This window comes from Lissotriton helveticus, chromosome 1_2 (assembly GCF_964261635.1).
Source record: "Lissotriton helveticus chromosome 1_2, aLisHel1.1, whole genome shotgun sequence".
Lineage (NCBI taxonomy): Eukaryota > Metazoa > Chordata > Amphibia > Caudata > Salamandridae > Lissotriton > Lissotriton helveticus.
In genome coordinates this window covers 422,237,950-422,262,085 of record NC_136058.1, presented here as the reverse complement: position 1 = coordinate 422,262,085, position 24,136 = coordinate 422,237,950, and the positions used below count along the sequence as shown (strand labels likewise).

Below are 24,136 nucleotides of genomic sequence, written 5' to 3'. Positions count from 1 at the left end.
GTAGGTGCAAATGCAATGTTCTTGGATTTTCGTCACAATAAAATACACTGAACATAATCTTCACAAAAGTTATTTACAAACGTTTAAGCTATTGCCATTATAAATTACAATAAATTTTATTTAAGTGATAATTATTTACAAAATTTAAAGCCATTGTTATTTGTAATATCAATAAGTCACGTAAATACAACACACATTGCATTACAAATGCTATAGGTGTCACATTTGCGAAAGTTAAAACTATTGACATTGTAACTGACAAAGGTATTAATTTTGCTATTTTCAAAACCAACACATAAATAAAAAGTCAAACTTTCCTAATGCGAGACCTATTGCATTTCCAATGCTTGTTATTTGACGCTACTAGGGAGACTCACCAGCATGGGTGCATATTCAGGACACTGAGAGTCAACATTCAGGGCAATGGGCTGTATAGTGGTTTCCAGACTCTGAACTGTGTCATACATTTGTGACTTAAGAAAAGAAAGTGCATTCAAATCGGATCCGTACAGTCCCCGCAGCGCCATAGTGCACTCTCAATGATCTGGGAAAGCGAAGCCTGCCAGAAATGAATGACGTCATAGTGCACTCTCAATGATCTGGGAAAGTGAAGCTGCCAGAAATGAATTACGTCACACAAGACATACAGATCAGATAGGAGAAACCTAATGAATTTACCAATGCTTGTTTACAGTGTACTACAGTTAATTAGATATTCAACATACATTAACAAGCATTGGCATAGCCAATAGGTCTCGCCTTTGGGACCTTGATGTTGTTGCACCAAGGATATTGTGCTGCATAACTAAATAGTTATACGGTCCCAAAAGCGAGCCCTATTGGCTATGGCAAGGCTTGTTTTGCATTTGTCACCTCGAGTGGGCCAGGTATGCCCAGATGTGGGTCCCACACTATCCATGCCACTGGAGTCAAGCTATCCTGGCTGATGAGGGCTGAAAGGCCGAAACCAGTCCTAGAATGCTTGTTTCCAGTTCAGGGAGGGCCTGGCCTGGCAGTTCGGGCTGGACTGTTCCCATTGGGTGCAGGGTCAAGATTGATTTGCATATGGCTGGGTCCAAACTGGAATGGTCCAATTAAAAATGTCAGTGTGTTTTTAGGTCTCGCTGAGTCAGCGTGCATGCGCTGCTCGGAGAGACTTTAGTAGGTCTCGCATTGAATAATTTCTTGGTATGCACTTTTTATTAGTATTGCAGGAAATCACAGTGATTGATTGTCTCTTTTGTATTCTTCTTTCCCACAGGGTCTTCCACTTCAGTCCGTTTGGTGAGCCTCAGCCGCCGTCGTCCCTCTACAGAAGGAAAAGGCTCAGGTAAGTGTTTTTGCTTCATGGTTTAGTCAAGGGAGGATGTGAGGAATAAATAATAGCTATGCATAAATGTGAAGGGAGGGGCTAGAGGTTGGAGTAACCAAAAGAAAAAGAGTAGCCGATGATTTCTGTCAAATGCCATATTTTGTGTACGCATTAGGATAACATGTTGCAAAGAGGCAGGGACGGAAAGAGTGCTTGGGAGCTGGGGGGTGTGTTTTCTTGAGCAAAAGGGAAACAAAGTCCTCTTGCCAGATCTTAACTAATACTGGAGCCTGTTGTTCCCCCAAAAGATCTGTTTCTGAATTTTATAAAAAAGGAAAAAGGCGCACACAGACCAGTCCAAGCCCAGCGTTTCTAACGGCCACCCCCAGCTAGTCATTCCAGTCATTCTCCGAAGGGGCAGTTTGCCCTTAGGCCCAATGTGGTGCGCTCTGTCAGAGATGGTGCTTGGCGCTGGCGGAGGCAAATGTCGTGTGCCGAGTACTCCAGTCTACCCTTCACTATCGCTTATGCTCTGTGCACACGGGGGCGCTGCAGGACCCGGGCTTCACAGGACAGTGCAATGAGTGCACGGCCAGTCATTCATGCTGCAATGACGAGCATTATTAACACACCACCATGGCCACCACAGGAATGTGCATCCCACAGAGAGCAGCGTTACACTCTGGAACAAGGTCCACACAGGCACAGCCCACCCGTCTCAATCACACTCTTACCTCCTAGGTCCAGTGACTCCTCAGCGAGGAGCTGGTACAGAGTTGTGATTCTGTTATTTATTTTATTTTATTTTCGACATTTTTATAGCGCAACGAATACCCTGGGGTGTCTCGGCGCTGTAGAGCTATTAGAATCAGCCGTCATCTTACTGGTGTGTTATGGTGATACGGAGGGATGTATGTGTCTCAGCTTTATCAAAGGACCTAACAGAGTATTTATTTAGGATTTTACTTGCAGGGGCTGATCTTAGGACTACTTTTCTTGGTTTCGATTTAACCAGAAACGTTGTTTCCATGGAGGCAGCAGGTGCAGTAGCACTGAGGCTCATTCAGTTGGCCTACTGCTGTTGTTTACAATCCAAACAGCAGCTAGGAGTGGGGTGTGGGTAGGGGCATTTTCTGCTTGGCACTAGGGCCCATGACACACTGGCTACGCTATTGGAACAAAATTTTCTAAAATCAAATCTTGGCTTCCCATTCCAAAGAGATAGTACCCTGATCACGCTGCTCAACCTCTGTGTCCCACTTCTGTTTGCCATGGTCAGGAGTCATACACTTTGCTCTCCTGCTGTACCATTTTGCACCGACATTTGCACTTCTGCCTGATATGCAAAAACAGCTATTTACTGAATGATGTATGAAAATTGAAAATTGCAATGGTTAACAGGTTCAAAAGATATTGATTACACTGTGGGCAATATATAGACCTATTAGTGGAAAACTCTATTGCATCAGTACCAAACTGCGTAATTTGGACACAAGAACAGAAGAATGACCAATCATGGCAAGAGAAAAAAAGTTAATCTCACAGACGTTGATTTTTTTGAAACCTTACCAGCTATGTTCCTTTACAAAATACACAATGCATTGTCAAAAGAAAGCGAAAAGGACGGAGTACAGTTTGTGCGTATTAGGCAAAAATTAAGTTGACATTCTGGCCATTTCAATAAATAAACACTTAGGCGTGACTTCACACCTGGCTTGACACACAAAATCATAATCACTAGCTTTTTGTAACCACTAAGACCGCAACTCAAAACTTAAAAAAATATATATCTTTAAGAAGCTGAGAAAAGAAGTTAATATTTCATCAATAAAAGCATTGGTGCCATATCTTGGCTTTAATATTTGCTAAGTGTTAGCATGTTTCAAGAAAGATACACAGCAGGTTTTGTGTTTACATCCTGGCAGCCACGCCAGCCTCCATCACCGCTGAAGACTCCTTGGCTGTAGGTTGGCGGTCACTTATCCATCAAACAATCTTCCCACACAACTCAACCATCGGTTATACACAGAACCAGGTGCACTGCAGCCTCGTTCGCATATAATGATATTATGTTATATTGATTTGCATAGTGCATTAATCACTCAAGAGGGTATCCAGGCGCTTGGACAGGTGTGAAGGTGTGAGGCCCCCGAAGGTACTTATGTGAAGAGCCAGGGTTTCAGCTTCTTGCGGAACTCAAGAGGTGAGGAGGCGGCTCTGATATGTTGAGGCTTATGGGTGTGGGTGGGGCTAATAAGTGAAGTGGGTGGAGCCACTGAGGAAAGGGCGGGGCAGGGGTGGGTGTGGCCTCCTAAAAAAATGTGGGCACCTGCACCTAATATTTTACAAATTAAGCACTGCTCCGGGCAAATCTGAAAGTCTTTCACCAGTGTGCTCTGTACGACGGACTGCCTACAACCCGAATCCAGTAAGGCTATCACATTTTTTCCATTGAGTGTAAGACTAACGTAGAAGCCAGAACCCATTTCTTCTGTATATACAATGGTTTTGGGTATACAACTGACATCCATCGGTTCTTCCGTTGACTTTTTTGGAGGACAGGTCCTAGCTATATACCCACACTCCCAACACTTGTAGCATTGGGGTCCCTGGAACGGAGCAGCCTCACCTCTAGAGGGCTTGCCTTTCAGAGGCTCCTGGGGTGGCCTGATGGTTGTCTTCTCATTTTGCATGCATCCTGTGGCATACCGTGAGGACCTGCAGTGGCGAGGGCCCTCATTAGCATCTTTACCAGGGTGGACTTCCCTAGGGAGGTGGTGTCATACAGAGGTACCAACTTCATGTCTGGCTACTTTAAACACATGTTGAAATAGTGTGGAGTGAATTACTGGTTCACTACCCTCTACCACCCACAATGTAATGGCTTTGGTTGTTTTTTTCCGAACTTTCTTTAATTTTGTCAACATACAACCTGACAGTCAGAGTATACAGAGACATATAATACCCGTATGTTCTACGTAAGTAGGTTAATCAAGAAGTAGTCAATAATTACACATGCACTAATCTGCTTTCCGATTCTCCAGGTGATCAATAAGTGTCCTATTTCCCTAATTGGGAATGTACCTTATAATTTTTATGAGGAGACACCTCCCGCTCGTCCCCAGTGTCGTAGTGTTCTGCCTCATCAGTTCATCAGTTTCAGAGCCAGAGTCTGTGTCTGTTGTCACTCGGGAAGCAGGAGCTAGGAGTTATCTGTATGAGCACGGCAAGTGTTTAGTGTATCCTCAAATATGTCATCCTTTCTGCTAAGCTTCATGCCGCCGCTGGCGTGCATGCAATTCCCAAAATGTTTCTTTTGAATCCATTCTCAAATGTTTCATCTTTACTTTTTAATCTTCTTTAAACACATATTTCTCTGTTTGTTTTCTCTCAAATCCACATCAGAAGTGTAATGCCATTTTTCAATTTTCTAATATTCAATCTGTGCCAATCCAGGCCTCTTCAAAGAATATGAATAGTGCAAAAGTTCATCTCAAGCAGTCTTTTATTTCGCTTAAAAACCCAATGCATTTCGGGCTGTATGCCCTTCTTCGGGGGTTACTACAATTAAAATGAACATAAGAATTAATGCTACAAATATAAAAAAATGTGTCATCTGCAACATGATTTCGTTAATATTTTTTTTTTTTTTAAAGAAAAAACATTTCGTTTTGGATTGGCACAGATTGAATATTAGAAAATTGAAAAATGGCATTACACTTCTGATGTGGATTTGAGAGAAAACGAACAGAGAAATATGTGTTTAACACCTTGGCTGCTAGAGAGATTATCCTGCTGTGCTGCATGACCTACATTTCCCATTGTTCATGACGAGCTGAGCTTGTCATGAGCACACGAGCAGTGTACTGCATGACGAGCTGAGCTCGTCATGAGCATCGAAGGGGTTAAAGAAGATTAAAAAGTAAAGATGAAACATTTGAGAATGGATTCAAAAGAAGAATTTGGGGAAATAACATGCACGCCAGCGGCGGCTGAAGCTGTGCGAGAGGTCTTGGGGCTCTGGAGTCCCATCCTACATAAAGTTCACTATTAACTTATGGCAGTTGGGCATGCCTATCACCTTTCTACACGCAAACAGACGAAGGAGGACTTAAAAAATTAGGAATAAAATAAGCTGACAAAGAGGTGTGCATCCCTACATCATGAACAAAAATCCTTTCTGCTAAGGCACATACGTGTCTCCTTAGCTAGTGCCCAGTCGAGCGCATCTTTATGCCAGAGCGCAATCATTGGGGCATGCTGGGACAGCCATGTGATTGCAATTCTACGTCATGCCAATACCATAGGCGACTGACCAAATTTATAGGTAATCGTGCGCCATTCTGGCTTGTAAAGAGGCCGAATAAACAGCATTTGGGTGTCAGCTCAATACTTAGTTGTGTGGCATGCACCATTTCTTCAACAGCTTGTTGCCAGAAGGAGTGTATTGCATCGCAGGGCCATGGTTAATGTAAGAAATCAGCCCCCACAGTGTTGCAGCGCAGGCATATATCTGGGCAAGACACGACCATTCACTAATGGTCTTGTGGCGTTAAGTAGGTTCTTCGTAGAAAATTATAATGTATCAGTCGAAAATGGGCATTACTAGAAACCATGCATGTTAGTTCACAGGACCTAAGAATAGCTGGGCACTACCGATCTGCACCAACAGAAATGATTGCAGAGAACTACTGTATACAGGTGTTCCAGGACCTTTTGTCTAAAGTAAAATCTGGATGCCCTATCGACTGCTGCCCACCACACGTCCGGGTCCAGCCCTCTCTCTTGTGAATAAGTCCCTATTCCAGGGTTGTGTCCCTAAGGCCTTTAAAGAGGCAATTGTGGTTCCCCTTCTGAAGAAATCAGGGGCAGACCCCCAGATCCTGTTGTAATAACCACCCAATCTCTTTGCTCCAATACCTGGTAAAGCACGGTCGACCATGGGATCTTGGCGGACGGTGTCAAGGAGGCTGGCATTCAGGGTTCAGCCCTTAGCTGGATTAGCTCCTTTCTCGAGGATCGATCCCAGTCAGTCTAGAGCGAGAGTCCACCATGAGCTGACCTCTTCTGGACTCCTCGACATTACCTGCAGCCTCTGCAAGGAGACCCCCTCGACCTTGACGTGCTCTGGTATGTCTTTTCTGACACCAAAAGGCACCCCTGCAACCATCCGTCCTGGGCTTTGGTGAAGAGGACAAAAGGTGTTGCTACGTCCTCAAGAATCAAAACTTACAATGACAGCTTTTGGTTTCCTTCAACCGGCCTCCTGGCCTGAGCCTGCAGACCTTTTCCAATTTGTCTTTGATGCTGTGTTGGCATCCTGCACCCCGATGTCCCTGTGCCGCTGGTGGTGTGGTGTAGTCATGGTGCTGCTTTGGGCCATGTCCAATGTTAGCCTCAACCCCGAGAGACTAGTTCCCCCAAGCCGCTGTTACTTACCTGTAAGCAGCCTCTGTCCGATTTCCCAAGTCCCCCTTAATTTGTATTGGGTTTCCAACCTTGAACTTGCACATGGGCGCCCCTGTGCTGCTGTTGGTGCACTGTTGGTTCTGAACGGAACCATGTCCAATACTGACCTTAACTTTCGTAGAATGGTCTTGTAAGTAGATGTTGCCGATACGTATGTTGAATGTTTTCTTCACCCCATAGGTTAATTTTATTTATTTATTTATTTATAACACTTATGAAGCGCGCTAATACCAGTCGGTGTCCTGGCGCTGAAGTGATAGTTCCCAGGGAATGGACATTCGGGTGCTAGAGGGAAAAGAGCCAAGTTTTCAGATCTTTCCTGAATGCTAGCAGATTGTAATTTTGTTTCAGGGAAGAAGGGAGGGAGTTCCACGCCAGCGCTGCTCCTCTAACAAAGCTTCTTCCGCCCCAGCGCGCCTTCCTGATACGAGCTGTTTTGACCAGTCCTAAACTGGCCGACCTAAGTTGTCTTCCTGGTCTGTACCATTGAAAACGATCCTGAAGGAACAGAGGGCCAAGACCATGCAACGCCTTAAAGACGATGCAGAGAGCCTTGAACAAAATTCGCTTCTGCACCGGGAGCCAGTGCAACTTCTCCAGCTCCTGGGTAACTGAGGAAAACTTAGGCAATCCCACAACAAGGCGGGCGGCCGCATTTTGTAGGACCTGAAGTTTGTTAAGCACCCCCTGTTGTGCCTCGAGAAAAAGACTATTGCAATAGTCGAGGCGTGAGAGTACCATAGCTGTCACCACCGTCTTTCTACTTCCCTCCGGTAGGAAGGGGAGAACCTTCCTAATAATTCTCAGAGTCCAATGTATGGAGGAGCTCAACGCCTTGACTTGGGGTTTGAAGGAGAGTTGGTTGTCAATTATGACACCAAGGTTCTTCACCTTCAAAACCGGGGAGGGTGGAAGACCCATGTCAACGGGGCCAACAGTTGGGGCACCAAAGATTCGTGTTTGACCCTAAGATAAGCACCTCAGTCTTGGAGGAATTCAATTTTAAACAGCTCTTTGCCATCCAGGAACTAACTGCTGACAAGCAATCCCGAAACCTGGCTGCCACACCCACCTCTGTCCCCGGGAGAACCGAGACCACAATCTGGCTGTCGTCTGCGTAGGATGTTAGCTCGAACCCAAAGGATCTGATCACCAGGGCAGGGGAGGATACATAAATATTGAATAAAGTGGGGCTTAGGGAGGAACCTTGCGGGACGCCCCAGGAAGTTCGAAAGGTCTTGATTCGAACTCCCCCATCGCCACCACTTGTGCCAGGTCTGTTAGAAAGGCTTTCAAGATGTTAAGTGCTTGACCCTGGACCCCACAGCCCTCCAATTGATCCACCAGCAAAGCATGGTGGACCGTATCGAAGGCCACAGACAGGTCCAAAAGGATCAGCACTGCCTGGCCCCCTTCATCAAGCACCTTCTGGACCTCCTCTATAGATTTAATAAGAGCGGTCTCGGTGCTATGACCCTCCCTAAACCCATGTTGGGCTGGGTCTAAGCCCTTCGAGTTACGCAGGAAGGAACAGAGCTGGGAGTTCATGTTTTCTCAATCAGCTTAGCCGGCAGTGGCAGCCTGGATATTGGCCTATAGCTGTTGGGATCCGTCATATCAAGGGAGGGCTTTTTGAGAAGTGGGCAGATTGAAGCCCGCTTCCAGAGTTTAGGGAATTCCCCCTTCTCGAACATTAGATTGAAAATGCAGGCCAAGTAATCCACGATAGGAGCGGCTGCCAGCTTAGCAATTGAGGTAGGGCAGGGATCATGAGGTGAGCCTGATTTGGTGGTCAGCAGGAGTTTTAGCACATCATCTGCCTTGACTGGCTCGAAGTTCGAGAGTTTAGCCCCCGGGGTTCCGGCCGGAAGATTCCCATGGGGCATCTCCGAGAGACTCTGGGCCACCAGAGGTTCAAGGGAGGTGAAAATCAGTTGAACTTTGTTCAGGAAAAAATTTGCTAATGATTTACAAAGTTCGATATTGGGTGGCACAATCACAGATTTAGGGGCAGCCAGGCTGGCCACTGTCTCAAAGAGTTCCTTTGCTGAATTCTTGGCCTTCTCAATGCGGTCCGTAAAGTATACACTCTTTGCTTTCCTAATGTTATCTTTATAAGCCCTCTGACTAACTTTCAATCTCTCTTTATCAAACTCGGTGTAGTTAGCTCGCCAGATCCGTTCGAGTTTTTTGCATGCTACTTTGGCTTCTCTGAGCGCGTCGGAGTACCAAGGAGCTGATGGAGCCAGCCTGGTGGGCCTACTCCTCTTAGGAGGAGCTAACTTGTAACAGGCCCTATCAATTCACTCCGTATACTCGGTGGTGGCAATGTTCACGTCTGTAGACAAGGCCGGGCCAGAGGCCGTGAGCAACTCCTCCAAGGCTGTACCATCGATGTTTTTCCAAGCCCTACACATGCTAATTATTTGCCCCTCACATCGGGTTGTCTTAACCCGTGGGCTGAAGATGGAAAACAGCACCACCCCATGGTCTGTCCAGGGCAAGGGTTCAGCTTTGGAAAATACCAAATCAGGACTGCTGGAAAATATCCCATCTAGTGTGTGGCCGGCCTGGTGCGTTGGCCCTACGACCAACTAGGTCAGACCCACTGCAGACATCACATCAACTAAGGCCATGGTATCAGCTTCAGAGGGGTCTTCTAAATAAAAATTAAAATCACCCAGAACGGTGAAAGAGTTGGCACAAAGGGCTTCCTCTAGAATACTACCAACTGTGTCAAGAAAAAGGGACTTCGTCCTAGGGGGTCTGTATAGGAGGCCACCCTTAAAAGAATGATGATTAGAAAGTTCTAGTTTAAACCCCAAGGCCTCACATGCCACGGAGGTAACTGGAAAAAAGTGTCCCTGAATGGATGCCTGATAAATGATAGCAAGACCTCCGCCCTTCTTCCTTGGTCTATCCAGGACAAAGTTAAGATAATTAGGTGGAGTAGCCTTTACCAGTTTGGGCCAGATGCAGCATCCGTCCAGGTCTCAGTGATAAAGGCTATTAGTGCGTTCATGTCCAGAATCAACTCAGCGCACTCCACACTATGCTTTACCAGAGATCTGGCATTAATTAGAATACAGTTGAAAGTTTGATTTCCTCGTCTATCCTTAGTAGTGGGAGTACGAGTGAAAGCCTTAGTTTTGCCCCCAATAATAGGAGGAAGATTCAATTTACAGAGGGGACAGCATTGCAATCCTACCTGTAGATGTATATCCGGGGACATCCTTGGACACCTAGTCCTCTCACAGCCCCCCCCAGGTTCCACAGTTGCGCTCTATCATAGGTGCGCCTCTCACGGAGTTCTGGAGGAAACCTCACAGGGGTTAACATTGCAAAGTCTGGAAATTGCACTAATTTTCCACTTTTTATATTGAACAGTATTTCTATTGCAAAACTTATTTACTCAAGATGAAATTCTGTGGGTCCGCAAAATAAATCTAACCAAGTATCATTTTATAAATTGGTCTCAGATTTATTCATTGAGTGTGTGTCATTTATTGCCACTGTGTGTACAACAGTGTGCGTCATTTATTGCTACTGTGTGTACAACAAATGCTTAAAACTACCCTTGTATACTGCTCCCCCACACTACCACAAAAGGGCCATAGTATTATCTACTTTAGCCTCTGAAAATCTCTGGGGATCCACTGGACTCTCTGCACACTATGCCTCTTTTTGGTGTAGACCCAGGCACGACCAGCAACAGGAAAACCACATGGTTCACCGACGCCCTCAAAGACTCAAAGAAATCCTGCCGTACTCTCCATGAAAGGATGACAGAAAACATGACAGACCTTAAGAACACCACTCGCGAACACCACCAGCTGATCCGCACCACCAAAAGGACATCGTTCATAGAGCTGCTGGACAACAACACCCACAACAGCAAGGAACTCTTCAACATCGTAAAAGAGCTCTCCAACCCCAGCGCCAGCAACAACGACATCACACCGTCGCAAGACCTCCAACTCCCTCGCCATGTTCTTCTAACGCAAGTTCGCAGATATACACGACAGCTTTGACGCCCAGAATCTGCCTCCAGTTACCAAACCAACGACCCCCACAACCACCCTCAGCGCCTGGACCCCCATCAGCACAGAAGACACCACCCACGTCATGAACACCATCCACTCTGGCTCTCCCTCTGACCCGTGCCCCCATCATATCTACAACAAAGCCGACACCATCATCGCACCCCAATTCCGGAACATCATAAACAACTCCTTCGATATCTGGGGCATGTCAACTCTTGAAATTCGGATACCAGGAGGGTCAAGAAGGGTCGCCACAACTCAGGGAACTCCGACCCCCTACCAGCCAGTGTGAGTGTGAGTTTCTCCATACCCAGTATCATCCAAAGCCGTTGAAGCCAGCCGGAGAGTGTAGGGATTTGGGCGGTGCGCCAGGGGATCAAGATGTTCTGCAAGGCCGCCCCTATGGCAATCGCTATTAGTCGTCCCCTTCGGGATTTTAGTGGATACATCAATGGGTTAGGCAGGCCCAGGAGGATATAGGAGGGAAAACGAGGGAGCCGAGTTTCTAAGTGAAGATCTATTTCATCCAGTACTTGGGACCAGTATGGCTATATGTGGGTGCAACTCCAGAGGATGTGTTCCAATGTTATTTTCTCCCCACACTCCCTCCAACAACAGATCGCTACGTCGAGGGTCAATGCGATTCACGCGCTCCGGCATATAGTACCAGTTAGTAACTATCTGACACATAAAAGTACACCTTAATTTTATTGCCCTTGATTCATACTCTGGACCATAGTTGAGGGATAGGTCTAGGCATAGTCCTTGCAACATACTATAGATTTGTGTGCGGCAGAGGCCAGAGCTCAAAACTCAGGACACCAGATACAAGAAGGTGGTAACTCAGGGCAGGGGAAAACAACTGTTGTCCGTGGAGGGGAAATTCCCATCTCAAAAATCTACATTACAAATAAATTAATATTATTCTTTTTTAAATATCTGTTTGATGCCAGTCCATATGACTTTAATTTCTGCTTTGGGAATCTATGTTACAAGTCCATAGGATGCATGTATCCTTTGTGAGCTTAATAAAATGTTGGAAATTCTACAAATCCTCACTCCTACATCCAAGTACTCTCAGGCTACAATTCTACACTCTGCTCTGTCAGAAGAACAGCTCAACATTTTCAAAATTCTGCAATTCTGCATTGATATGGCTTGTAAATTATTTTTGGGGAAATGTACATGTATTATGTATTAACTATTTTATTTTAATACTATAGGTGATTGAAATTACGGACGAAGAAAACAAGATTTAGCACCAGACAACTGAATGTTAGTGCCATAAGAAGGATTATTTTGAAAAACTGAAGGACATCCAGCATTCTAAGTTTAAACAATTTCCAGAATCTAGGTGTGGCGAGGAAGTGGGAGCTGAGGAAAGTACTATACCTGTAAGTGAAGTCTCTAATTTAGCATTTCATTAACCCAGAGCAAAGCCATATCTGTGCACACAGCATCAGAAATAATCCCAGAAAGACCAATCACAGCATCCTCATCTGAAATATTATCAGAAAGACAAACTACCTCAGCATGACAGAATAACTTTCATCTAAAGCATCATGTAATTTCAGAGAGGAAGCACACACTGCATAAAAGAAAGATATAACAAAAGGTTTCTTCTGCAAACCATCTAAGAAAAGACACTGAAAGAAGACTCCGAAGCTGACACGTTAACAACCAAAAGATTGGAAAATCTCCTCTATTCAACAACCGTTTTTAACCAGTTACACAAGTTTGAGACTATCTGCCTCGGGATATAACACCTCGACCTACTCTGCTCATTCTGGCGAAAACCTTAAAAATCCACCACTTTATTGTTTTCATGACCATCCCAGATTGTTTCCTTTTTAATGTGTACTGTTCTGTAATTCTATGTAAATTGCCTCAACATTATCTGTTGTGCAGGAGTGATATGTAAAACTGTTAAATATAAAACCGGATTAAATGAGCACAGTTACGCTATAGCTAATGTAAATAAATCCTTGTCTTCAGAACTACACTTACACCAAACATAGAAAGGGTAAAATTAACTGATGTTCTGCGACTGGTGAGCCACAAAAGTACTGTGCATTTTCTAATGCTCTCAGTTACTGCCATTATGTCAGTGTAAAAAGGTTCTTCTCAGTTTAATCATTAAATATCAGACTAACACCATATCACTGCATTGATAAGAACCTATACAAATAGATTTGAGAAAAATTTCAGTCACAAAATAAGTTGCTGCCGGAGAGGCTATAACCAAAAGACTATTATCTGCTAGAAGCATTTCGACAGGTGTTACAGGGATGCTTCTAAACATATTTTGCTCAATTAAAGTGTTAAGAAGATTACACACAATTTCTTTTAGAGATAAATACTGAACATTATCTAAACAAGCCAGACTCTAAAATCGGGTTCACTCTTACCGTGGCATATAAGCAAGAGAAAACTAAATGTAGAGCTATTAACTCTAGGAATAAATCTTATAAAAACACGGGCTGTGAGAACAAATTCAGTGTTAAAACTCGCCTTAATCAAAGCAAAGTAACCCAAGTTGGGGAAAAAAATTACCTGTGCCAAAAAAGATTCGGCCATAAATCTCATCTCACTGAATTTGAGAGAATGCACACTGGGAAAAACCACTCTCAGTGCTCAGTGTGCCACAAAAGTTACAGCCGTAAATCTCAACTCACTGAGCATATGAGAATCCACCATGGGGAAAAACCTTATCAGTGCTCTGAATGCCAGAAATATTTCAGTGAAAAAAGAGACCTTACTGTACATATAAGGTCCCACACTGGGGAAAAACCTTATCAGTGCCCTGAATGCCAGAAAAGGTTTTGTTACAAGCAAAGTCTTTCTCAACATGTATTAACCCACACTGGGGAAAAACCTTATCAGTGCTCTGAATGCCAGAAAAGGTTTAGTAAAAAACAAAGTCTTTTTCAACATGTATTAACCCACACTGGGGAAAAACCTTATCAGTGCACACATTGCCAGAAATGTTTCAATGCCCAAGCCACTCTCACTCGGCATAGAAGAACTCACACTGGAGAGAAACCTTATCAGTGCTCGGAATGCCAGAAATGTTTCATTGACAAAAGCAGTCTCACTCATCATATAAGAACCCACACTAGGGAGAAACCTTTTCAGTGCTCTGAATGCCAGAAATGTTTCAGTGTAAAAATCAGACTCACTGAACATACAAGAATCCACACTGGGGAAAAACCTTATCAGTGCTCTGAATGCCAGAAACGGTTTTGTAAAAAACAAAGTCTTTCTCAACATGCAATGACCCACACTGAGGAAAAACCTTATCAGTGCTCTGAATGCCAGAAATGTTTCAGTTTAAAAAGTAGTCTCACACGGCACATAAGAATCCACACTGGGGAAAACCCTTATCAGTGCTCTGAATGCCCAAAACATTTCAACCGTAAATCACTTCTAACTGCACATGTGAGATTCCACACTGGGGAAAAACCTTATCAGTGCTCTGAATGCCAGAAATGTTTCAGTGACAAAATAAGTCTTTATCGACATACAATAACCCACACTGGGGAAAAACCTTATCAGTGCTCTGAAAGCCAGGAAAGGTTTTGTAACCAACAAAGTCTTTTTTAACATTCAATAACCCATTCGGTGGAACATCCTTATCAGTGCTCTGAATGCCAGAAATCTTTCAGTATAAAAAGTAGTCTCACATGGCACATAAGAATCCACACTGGGGAAAAACCTTATCAGTGTTCTGAATGCCAGAAATGTTTCAGTGAAAAAAGAATACTCACTACACATACAAGAACCCACAGTGGGGAAAAACCTTATCAGTGCATTGAATGTCAGAAATGTTTCAGTGAAACAAGAATACTCACTCGGCATACAAGAACACACACTGGGGAAAAACCTTATCAGTGCATTGAATGCCACAAATGTTTCAGTGAAAAAATCAATCTCACTCACCATATAAGAACCCACACTGGGGAAAAACCTTATCAGTGCTCCGAATGCCAAAAATGTTTCAGCCGTAAATCTGATCTCACTGAACATGTGGGAATCCACACTGGGGGAAAAACATTATCAGTGCTCTAAATGTCAGAAAAGATTCAGAGGTAGTGATGGTTACATGCACCATAAGAAAACACACCATCAAAAATACTTCAGTGCTCCAAGTGTCAGAAAAGCATCAATTTTAAATGCAATTTCACTCTACATGAGCAGACGCACACAGGGAAAAAACATTACCTATGCTGTGAATGCCCGAAATTCCTGTTTTTTGATAGGCACAGCCTCACTAACCATAATCAACTCCATACTGATGAAAACCTTATGAGTGCTCTGAAGGCCAGAAAAGCTGAAGAGAAAAACGCTATCTCACCATGAGAAACTCCACGCTGGAGAAAATCCTTATGCCTTAAAAGCCTGAATCTGAAAGACAGTGTTATGCTTCATGAGAGATCTCACTCTGGGGAAAAACCTTATGAGTGCTCGAAATGCAAGCAAAGGTTTGGTCACAAATTACTTCTCACTTGACATGTGCGAACTCACACGGGAGAAAAAACCTTATGTGTGTTCTGAATGTCAGATAAGGTTTAATCACGAATACAATGTCATTTCACATGAGAGAATTCACACTGGACTAAAGCTTATATAGGAGGGGAAAGCCAGAAACGTTTTACTCAGAAAGGAGATCTCACTAAACTTGAGAAATGCATCCACATGAGGTGAAAAGTAAAGCGTATCATGAGTTGCAGAAAAGCTTCTAACAACATGACCTACCATGAGAGAGCACATATTGTAGTTGCAATAGGATTCATCAAGAAACTCTTGCAGGATAACTTAGGCTGCCCGCATGCAACCTTCAAAGAAATTTCAGGCCGTAAAAATGTTTTAATTGCAACAAAATCCACAATTTGAGTATCTGAAAGTTACAAAACTCTCAAGGTCTTTACTTGACACAGTGAAGTGTTCGTACTTGCAAACATCAACTAATTAACAAAAAATTCAAAATATTAATGTCTTAAATTTTCTCCACCCAAAAGGTTTCTACTCACACTTGTTTCTTAACATATGACTGAAATCTAGATTTTCATGATAAGATTAGGCCTGGAGACGTGGAGTTCTGCGAGCAGCAGAGTGTTTTAGGGTCATGCCGTTCGTGGTGATTTTGATCTCTGATTGTTAGTGCCGCCCTGTAAAATTAATCGTGAATGGCACCATGTGCAGCGCAAGAGGGTGCAGCTGCTTCTACTCGAGCGGCAGCTTTGTCAATGCGAAGGAAGGTTTCTCAACGCGAGTGCTTGTGTCCTGCCGAGATTACTCGCATTGAGAAATCAGACGATTTTGCTCGCCAACTAGACCTTGGCAAGCGCGAGCAAGGAAAAATCTAATCAGGAGGTGGATTTTCCTCACTCCAGTTAATGGCGTTGAAGAGCGCGAGTGTGGAAAAAACCTCGCTCCGCTCCACAGTGCAGAGTTTTTAAGAACTATGCAAGCTCCGCTGAGTATGGAAAACTCTGCTAGCGGAGTTCACCACCCGGAATTAGATAATATACAACAGCAGGAAAACATAACAAACCAGTTACTTGCCTTCGGTAACGCTCTTTCTGGTGGATACTCCTTTACCTGCAGATTCCTCACCTTGTGAATATTTCCCACACGCCAGAATGGATCCTCAAACTTTAAAGCCGTCCTGCTGCACGCGGGGCTCTCCCTCAGCAATGGGAGCCCCGCACGGGCAGGCACCAGCATTCTCCTTCGGGCGGCTTTTCCGGCGTGGCGAGCGTGGGACTTCCTTTCGAAACCGAAAGTCCCGCCCGCCGTCAGGCACTACGGTGCCTGGCTTCCTGTTTTGCTGTGGGCTGCTGCGGTGATCTCTTTTCCAGCAATAAGAGGGGCAGGCTCCCTCGTAAGTACAAATATACAGAGGGGTTGGCACACGCTTAATTAGGCAAAGTTGCGGGGTGGGCACCAGCGCATAAATTAAAAATAGCACACCAAGACGCAGGGTGGGCACCTGCACACCATAAATAACGAGATAAGCGGGGTGGGCACCCGAAAGGCTCAAGAGGAGAGGGGAATCCCTACAAGGCTCTCCCTCGCTGGGGGCACTAAATCAAAAGCGCACCCAGTCTTCATATAAAGCGCAGGAAGGCTGTAGCAAGCCTTGGTAAAAGCAGAACACAGAGCAATAGGTCCAAGAAGTCCTGGGCATCAGGGAGGGCAGTGTAGGGCCCCTGGCAAGCACACAGGGCACTCCAGCAAGGAGACAGCCCCATGGTGGTCCCTCCTGGGCCACACCAGCAGCAAGACCCCTCTGTCAGGATCCAAAAGTAGAAGGGTCCCCAAGAAGTCCTCCAGGAATCCAGGGGCAGGGCAGGGCCCAGGGAGGTAAGTCTTCCCCTGGGGCCCAGCAGCAGCACTCCCCTGGTAGATTTAAGTAGCAAACAAGAAAATGTTCATGGGGTCACAGCCCCTTATTTATACAGCTAAATACACGTGTGACACTGCACAGGGCTAGGAGAGAACCAGTTACAACTGGTTCAGGAGCACTTGAGCACTTTGTTTTGCTCAGCTCCTCTCCTCTATTCACAGGACAGGCCAGGGACATCAGACGCACCACAGGGGGTGGATCCAGCATTGTGGAGGGGAGGCCCAGCTCTATTCAGGTCCTAGATGCAACTCCTCCCTCCCATCTACATGCAGATCTCCCTATTCACCACCGGGAAGACCCATCCTGGCTCCAGGAGCCAAGCACACCAGCCAGCTCCTGTCAATCACAAACCAGACAGTCAATTCACATTCACTGCACGCAGAAATGCCAACTTCTAAAAGTGGCACTTCTCCACTAGTCACATTAAATCTGCGCACAACATTGCGCAGCATTTAATCTCACGAGTCCGCACATACCATAACCTGCCCCTGCACTCTTCTTACATCAGGAATTATCATGGACACTCATCCCCCATGCATTCCTATGGGAGGGCAGGCCACTCTCACCACACGCACTCAGAGAGCACACACACTTTACACTGGGCCACAGTGCTACAGTACGCAGAGGCCGCAAATCACTTAACATCAGGTCAGAGTTCAAGGCAAAAAGTTCAGGGGTGAACCTGCCAAAAGGGCCAAGTCCAACAGTTTCGCAATAGGGACAATGGGAGAGTAGGGGTCAGTTTGGGTGGGGGTGGCAGGATAGGGTGAGCAGAAAGGGCCAGTGTTTTGTGGGAACGGATGTTGGCAATGTTTTGGGGAAAGGGGCTATGGTTTTCAAGGTTAGTGTGGTGGGGCTGGTGGCAGTGCTGTGGGGTAGGGTGACATGGAAAAGGGCTAGGCTATTCTAACTCCCATTTGTTCTTGTGTAGAGTCTTGAAGGGTAGATTCTGCTGGTTATAGAGCTCTTGGGCTGTCTGGTAACTACAATATACTCTTGCTGCTTCAAGTCTCCGGTCAGTCTGGGGTTCAGTACACTTCTGGGAAACTCAGAACCTTGTGGGGTGGATCCATATTTTTGAACTCCCACTAGAAAAGGGTGGAAGTAACATGTGCCCTCTCCCTTTCACAATTTGCATCATGCGTGTCCTACCTCTCCTAGACAATTGTTGCAAGTGTAAAAACAAGCCCCCTTTCACAGGACTGGCCCAATGGAAACTCTTTGTTTTGTAGCACATTACTGTTGTTTTATGCATTTCTCAAATTATTTGATTTTGGGGATATTAAGTGTTTACAACAGGGGTCTTCAACCTTTTCTGAAGTGAGAGCCACTTCTGATCAGTGAAAGTCTCGAGCTACTTAAGGCTAATCATCTCACACATTGTTACCAGACAGTTTATCAAGTAGGGCCTTTTAGATTGAAGATTAACCATCTGTCTGCGCCTTCCGCGCCATGGTACTCCTATGATCTGAAAATGTAGGCACCAATAACAATTTTGGAGGAAGAGTTACAGCCTATTGTTCAACACAGTTAAATCACTTTCATCCTTTGGTTATAAAAATATAGTAACTCCCAGCCAAAAAGCTGTGATGAAGTAACCAAATTCTTTTTTCCAAAATAAATAAAATATTCCTGAATTTTACGATAACACCAGATAATCTTTAGGGACAGATACAGTGGAGGAACGTACGGTGAATAAACTAACTTACCATTTCCTGGTAATGAGTACATTCACCCCACTTACTGAAGAGAAAGTATCTAATCTTATCAACACTATGAAATGTGGAACCCCTGCAGATTCTTGCCCTCCATCCGGTTTCATCTAACATTTCTGCTTATCTCATTTTGTTACTAAGAATGGTGCTGAAGTCCGTCTTTTTTCCAGATGCTTGGAAAAAGGCATCTATTTTGCCACTTCTAAAGACTCCTTCCCTCTATCCCTCGGATGTTAAGAGCTACGGATCCAAATTGGTATTTCCTCTTCCCGATAAAATTTTAGAAAAGGCCATGAATCAGGAGATCACCGTCTTCTTTGAAAATACGGACTGTATGGGTCCTGCTCAACATGGGTTTAGACCCTACTACTGTAGAGTCGGCCTTATCGGCAGTAACTGAAGAGATCAGATCCATTGTGGATAGAGGAGATTAATGCGTCCTTGATCTTATTTGATCTTTCAGCCATATTTGATCGGGTTAACAATTTCTCTTTGGTAAGCCGTTTAGAACGTATAAGCATCAACGGTACTGCTCTAAAACTGACCAGGTTCTTTTTGTCAAACAGAGGGCAATTGGTACCTTTGGAAGATTTTACCTCTGCCCCATTTTCACTTGCTTGTTTGGTTTCGGGGCTCTTCAATAAGTCTGACTTTGCCTAATGCCTACAGCACTCCATTAATTGATCTAGTTTGATCCTGTTAGTTCTCTGCATTCTTTTATTCCAATGATACCCAAATAGTGATATTGGTTACTGCAGAACCTGAAAAAGTGGCAAAAGATTTTAGAACTAGTATGACTAGCATCGCTAATTAATGCAGAAGAATTTCTTAAAACTGGATGCAGAAAAAACAGCGTTAGTGCTATTTTGTAAGGATTCCTCCTTCTGGAACACCTTTTGGTGGCCACACAGTCTTGAGCCCCTTCCACTCCCAGTCCAGAAGGCTAGAAATTTGGGTATTCGTCTTTGACTCAAAACTCACTTTTATTGACCACTCCAATCAAGTAACCTCTTCCTGTTTCCTTATGTTAAAACATTCAAAGAAAATCTTGCCCTTCCTTCCCATGGAGCTTAGGAAAAGTGTTATCCTGGCTCTTGTCGTATCTAAAATGGAATCTTTTATTGAACTTTATATGGGCTCCCAGTTGTCTTCTCAATAACTTTCAAACAGTCCAAAATGTGGCAGCAAGAGTGCTGAAGAACCTCCCCAAATTTTGCTCAGCCTTTATTGCCATTTAAGACCTCTATCGGCTGCCCATTAGGACAAGAATTAAATTCAAAGCCTCATGCTGTGCCCATAAGGCACTGCATTAGATTGGCCCTTCCTTGAAGACGTTCAAATGATATTTCTATTCTCGTACTCTATGGTCCAGCAATACTAGGCAGGTAGGTTTATTTTATTTATTTTATTTTAAGAGTTTTATATAGCGCTGGCTAGACCCGGAGGTATCAGAGCGCTTTATATGAGGTTCCACAATGTTACACGGTTACATCAGTTACAAGTTACATTTGTTGCAAGAAAACATTTAAAGAGAATAGAAGACGAGATAAAAGGAGTTTAGAAGGGTAGGGGAGTAAGATAGATGGGTAGGAGGGAGATACGGTGGAGAGACGAAGGAAAGTCTGTCCAAAGTCCGGCTGGGTAGGTGATGGCCGAGGGGGAAGCCCAAAGCCCTTCTCCTCTATAGCTATCAAGGTAGCTCCACTGGGCATCGGCCAAACTGCTAGGTCTCAACGGTCCGCGGCAAGTTCGCAGAGTCAATGTCTTAATGGGTGAGCCGGATAGGGGATATGCTTGAGGACTGGTCGATGTCCAATAGTAGTAGCACAACGTGGTAAAGGACCACTATGGGTACGAGGGGGTCGCTGGTGTCTTGATGAGGCGCGGGTATTTGGTAGGTTTCCCAGTGTAGTTTCTGGTCCCGTCGCGTTCTGTGAGAACTTTGGTTTCCCCATTTTGCTGCGTAGAGCTGGTGCCACCTGATGGTCTAGTCTAGTGCACTGTCTGTTGTCTGTGCGGCTCCCCAGCTCAGAAAAGTGTGTGTGGCCTCCCACTCAGTAGTCACTTCCGCGCAAGCGTAGTCCACACCCCACTTCCCAGTGGGTACTCAATGGGCGGGTGATGGATTGCGCCTCAGGAACTCAGTCCATCTGGCAGGCGCTGGGAAGCCTCACTCCAAAGAAATCAGTGGGGAGGGAGGTTGATCAAACTGGGTGCAGACCGGGCGGTCCGGCAGCCATCTTAAGGTCAGGCGATGACCTCCTGCCGTGCCTCTGACCGGTCTAGGTCAGTAAAGGGGGGGTTGTACCGGAGACAGCAGGCGGCTCAGTGGGGTCTCACAGCCTACCTCCCAAGCTCCGCTGCGGTGTCCTTACAGAGTGTGCTGTATCACCTCTCACGTCTCAGCCACGAAGTCCCTCAGGCGCCATTTTGAGTCCAGGCAGCCCCGGTGTTGGATCGCGTCTAAACTGATGCTGGGGCCGGGGGTGAGAGTGTGCTCCGTGTCCTCAGATGAAGGATGCTGAAATGACCAAGTGTCCGTGGTTTATACTGCAGATATGCAGGGGCCTTATCTGCCCCTGGACGATGCCGCCATGGGAGGGGGGAGGGGACGGTTCGGCGGCAGCTCCGGATCGCTGTCCCGATTTCCGGCTTTTCCCCTGAGCTCGCGGTGGCCTCCTGCGGAGTTTATGCTCATATTGTCGCCCCCTCTGTCCTCTGCTCCTTGTCTCCCGCTGCGAGGGCCATATCACAGAAGCCCGATGTTTGGTGCTAGACTGGCCGATCAGGAGAGAGTGTCAGAGACGGGCAGGCGCCTTTTACATTTCCAGAATAAAAAGTGTCTATTGGGGAGGAAGAAGTTTCCCCTACTCTACCTCCAGATGGTGGAACTCTATCCAATCACTTGAGGTCAGCCTCAACTATTGAAGTTCAGGAACTTAAGCCTTTTCTTTTCAGCCCATAGTTTAATGTTGTCATCTAACTGCTTAGCAAATGTTTAGGTATTTTATATCCGGTACTGTCAGGTTTGAAATGACACGAGTGCCAGGACGCCTTTTTGGTAATCGTTCGCTTGATTTAAAATTTATTTAAAATTGTTGATCTCCAAAAAGGCCTAAATCAATAAATTGAATTGAAATTCAAGTTTATCACTTTAATCCTATTGTTGGAAAAGATGTGATTTTGAACCCCATGAGGCGGTTCCTTTCCAGGAAGCATTCAGGTTGTAATCATGAGTCAAAAAATGCTGAGGAGGTTAAAATATTCAAATTGAATTCTAATTACACATGAAATGTTCATTGTTCAATATATTTTTCCTAGTATTTTAATGTGAGGACTTTATTGCTTAAGGAAAATAATTAGTATTTGTTTTTCTATATGTAGGAAGCATTACATTATTGAAATCACTGTATCCCACCTTCTTTCTTTCCTTTCCTGTTCTTTATGAACGTTTCTATTGTTGAACTTTAAAGATTGCCCGAAATTAAGAATTGTGCTCTACATAACTTTGCTGTGTTACAGTATGTTGATTTTTATGTACAACTTTTGTCTCTTATGTGTATGGCAACTGATTTTTTGTTTTGCTTTAATAATCAGCTTATGTTTATTAGGTTTTATTATTCAATAAAATGTTTCAAACACAACAAATGGTAGTTGATATGTATTTACAACTGCAACATTTTTATTGTATGGGCAGTTTCAAAGGGGCCAAAAATATGGTCTGTGGGATGACGGAGTACCACATTGGCATCAGCAGGGAGAAGTTTGGTCAGGTGATTGGGGATACATGTAAAGTTGGAAGTAGGGGTAACGCATTTACATTGTGTGGACTGTGACTCCTGGAGTTATTGTGAGGGCTACCATGCTACTCTGTAAATGAATCCCCTAGTGATTATTATCAACAAACTTTATTTGGTTTTATAAAAGAAAACCATAAAATTCATACATAAAATGATAAAACATCTTCCAAGTTACAGATTGACAAATATAATATGTCCTAGTTAATCAGAACACAAGATAAAAATTCATGAATTACAGTACAGAAGTTAATCGCAGCTTGACCTGAACAGTGACCCGTAAAAAGTTAAGCTTATGCAAAACAGTGTCCTTAGAGAGCAGTTGTAAAAAGTTAAGAGCTGGTCTCACCCTCCTAAACCCCGCTTTTTTGAGAATGGGAATAATAAATAACTTTCTAGGGACAGCAGAAAAACTACAAAACATTAAAAAAGTGCATTATGTCCTGAGGAGACTCACTGTTGCAGCCACAGGGCATGAGGCACGAGGCCTCTGTGGAAGCTGCAAGGGTGTGCCAAGAGGTAATGGAAGAAGTTGAGCCGAAACTGGGTGAATAGAAAAAGATCATGGATGCTTTTAAGCCCTAGAAGATAAGGTTCGATGGTTGGTACAGTTTTTAATACAATGTACTTACGCACACTAGGCTTACACAGCTCATTTCCCTTTCTATCACAGCAGCTCATTCTTTAAAAAACACTCTTTGACCAGAGAAAGGTCTCTCTTACATATGCGCTCAGGGTTAGCAAATAGTTCCTACCTACCCTGGAGAGGCCAACTCTTCTATACTGGAGCCATCGGATGCTTGAGACATGGTCAAGTGAAAGGCATTCCTGTAGGACGTCTTTGCTAAGTGTATTTTATTAATTAGCCCAAATATTAAGCCACAAAGCTAGGGGATGGAAAACCAGTAAATCTGAGAGGAAAGGCATCCCCAACTCTACGTGCACAACATAAAACGGGGTGCTTTGTGGGACAGAAACGGCCCATCGCAGGAAAGAGTTTTCAGCACTTTGCAATGCCCCTACCCCAATGTGGCCCCATATCTCACTCCCATACCAAACCTGTGAGATATATTTGTCTTCATATGTCTTCAAAAGAGCCCCTATTGGCTTCCCTCCCACTCTGCTGGCAAAGTTAAAAACAGCTGCAAAAGCTTTCACTAGATCCCCTTTCTTCCAAGTAAGCAAAGGAGGCAGACATTCCAGCACCTCCCCAGAGGGCGACTAGCTTAGCAGCAGGCAGCGGCAGTGAATGTACTCTTTCCTGGTGTGCTCGAGCCTGCCATGGTCAGGTCAAGAGAGCAGGCGGTCTGCAGCATCCTAGCGCCAGATGTCAGTGACAACTTGGACGACTTCATGTCTGCAGCCAGCAGACTCGCATGCAGGTGGACTTA

At 44.7% G+C, this 24,136-nt stretch overlaps 2 protein-coding genes across 4 annotated transcripts in view; one reads left to right on the top strand and one right to left on the bottom strand.

Annotated features, from left to right (window-relative positions):
* The window catches only part of LOC144807414 (uncharacterized), a 31,469-nt gene extending 8,904 nt beyond the window's left edge, over positions 1 to 22,565 (top strand). For all 3 annotated transcript variants that reach the window (XM_078673117.1, XM_078673118.1, XM_078673120.1), the window contains exons 2-3: positions 1,262 to 1,330; positions 12,048 to 22,565. In XM_078673117.1, coding sequence (XP_078529243.1) covers positions 13,429 to 14,427 — 999 coding nt within the window. In that variant the 5' untranslated portion in view covers positions 1,262 to 1,330; positions 12,048 to 13,428 and the 3' untranslated portion in view covers positions 14,428 to 22,565. The remainder of the gene's footprint in view (positions 1 to 1,261; positions 1,331 to 12,047) is intronic.
* The window catches only part of LOC144804866 (uncharacterized), a 76,386-nt gene continuing 71,947 nt past the window's right edge, over positions 19,698 to 24,136 (bottom strand). Inside the window, exon 4 of the mRNA XM_078671932.1 lies at positions 19,698 to 19,709. Within this exon, the coding sequence (XP_078528058.1) occupies positions 19,698 to 19,709 (12 nt within the window). The remainder of the gene's footprint in view (positions 19,710 to 24,136) is intronic.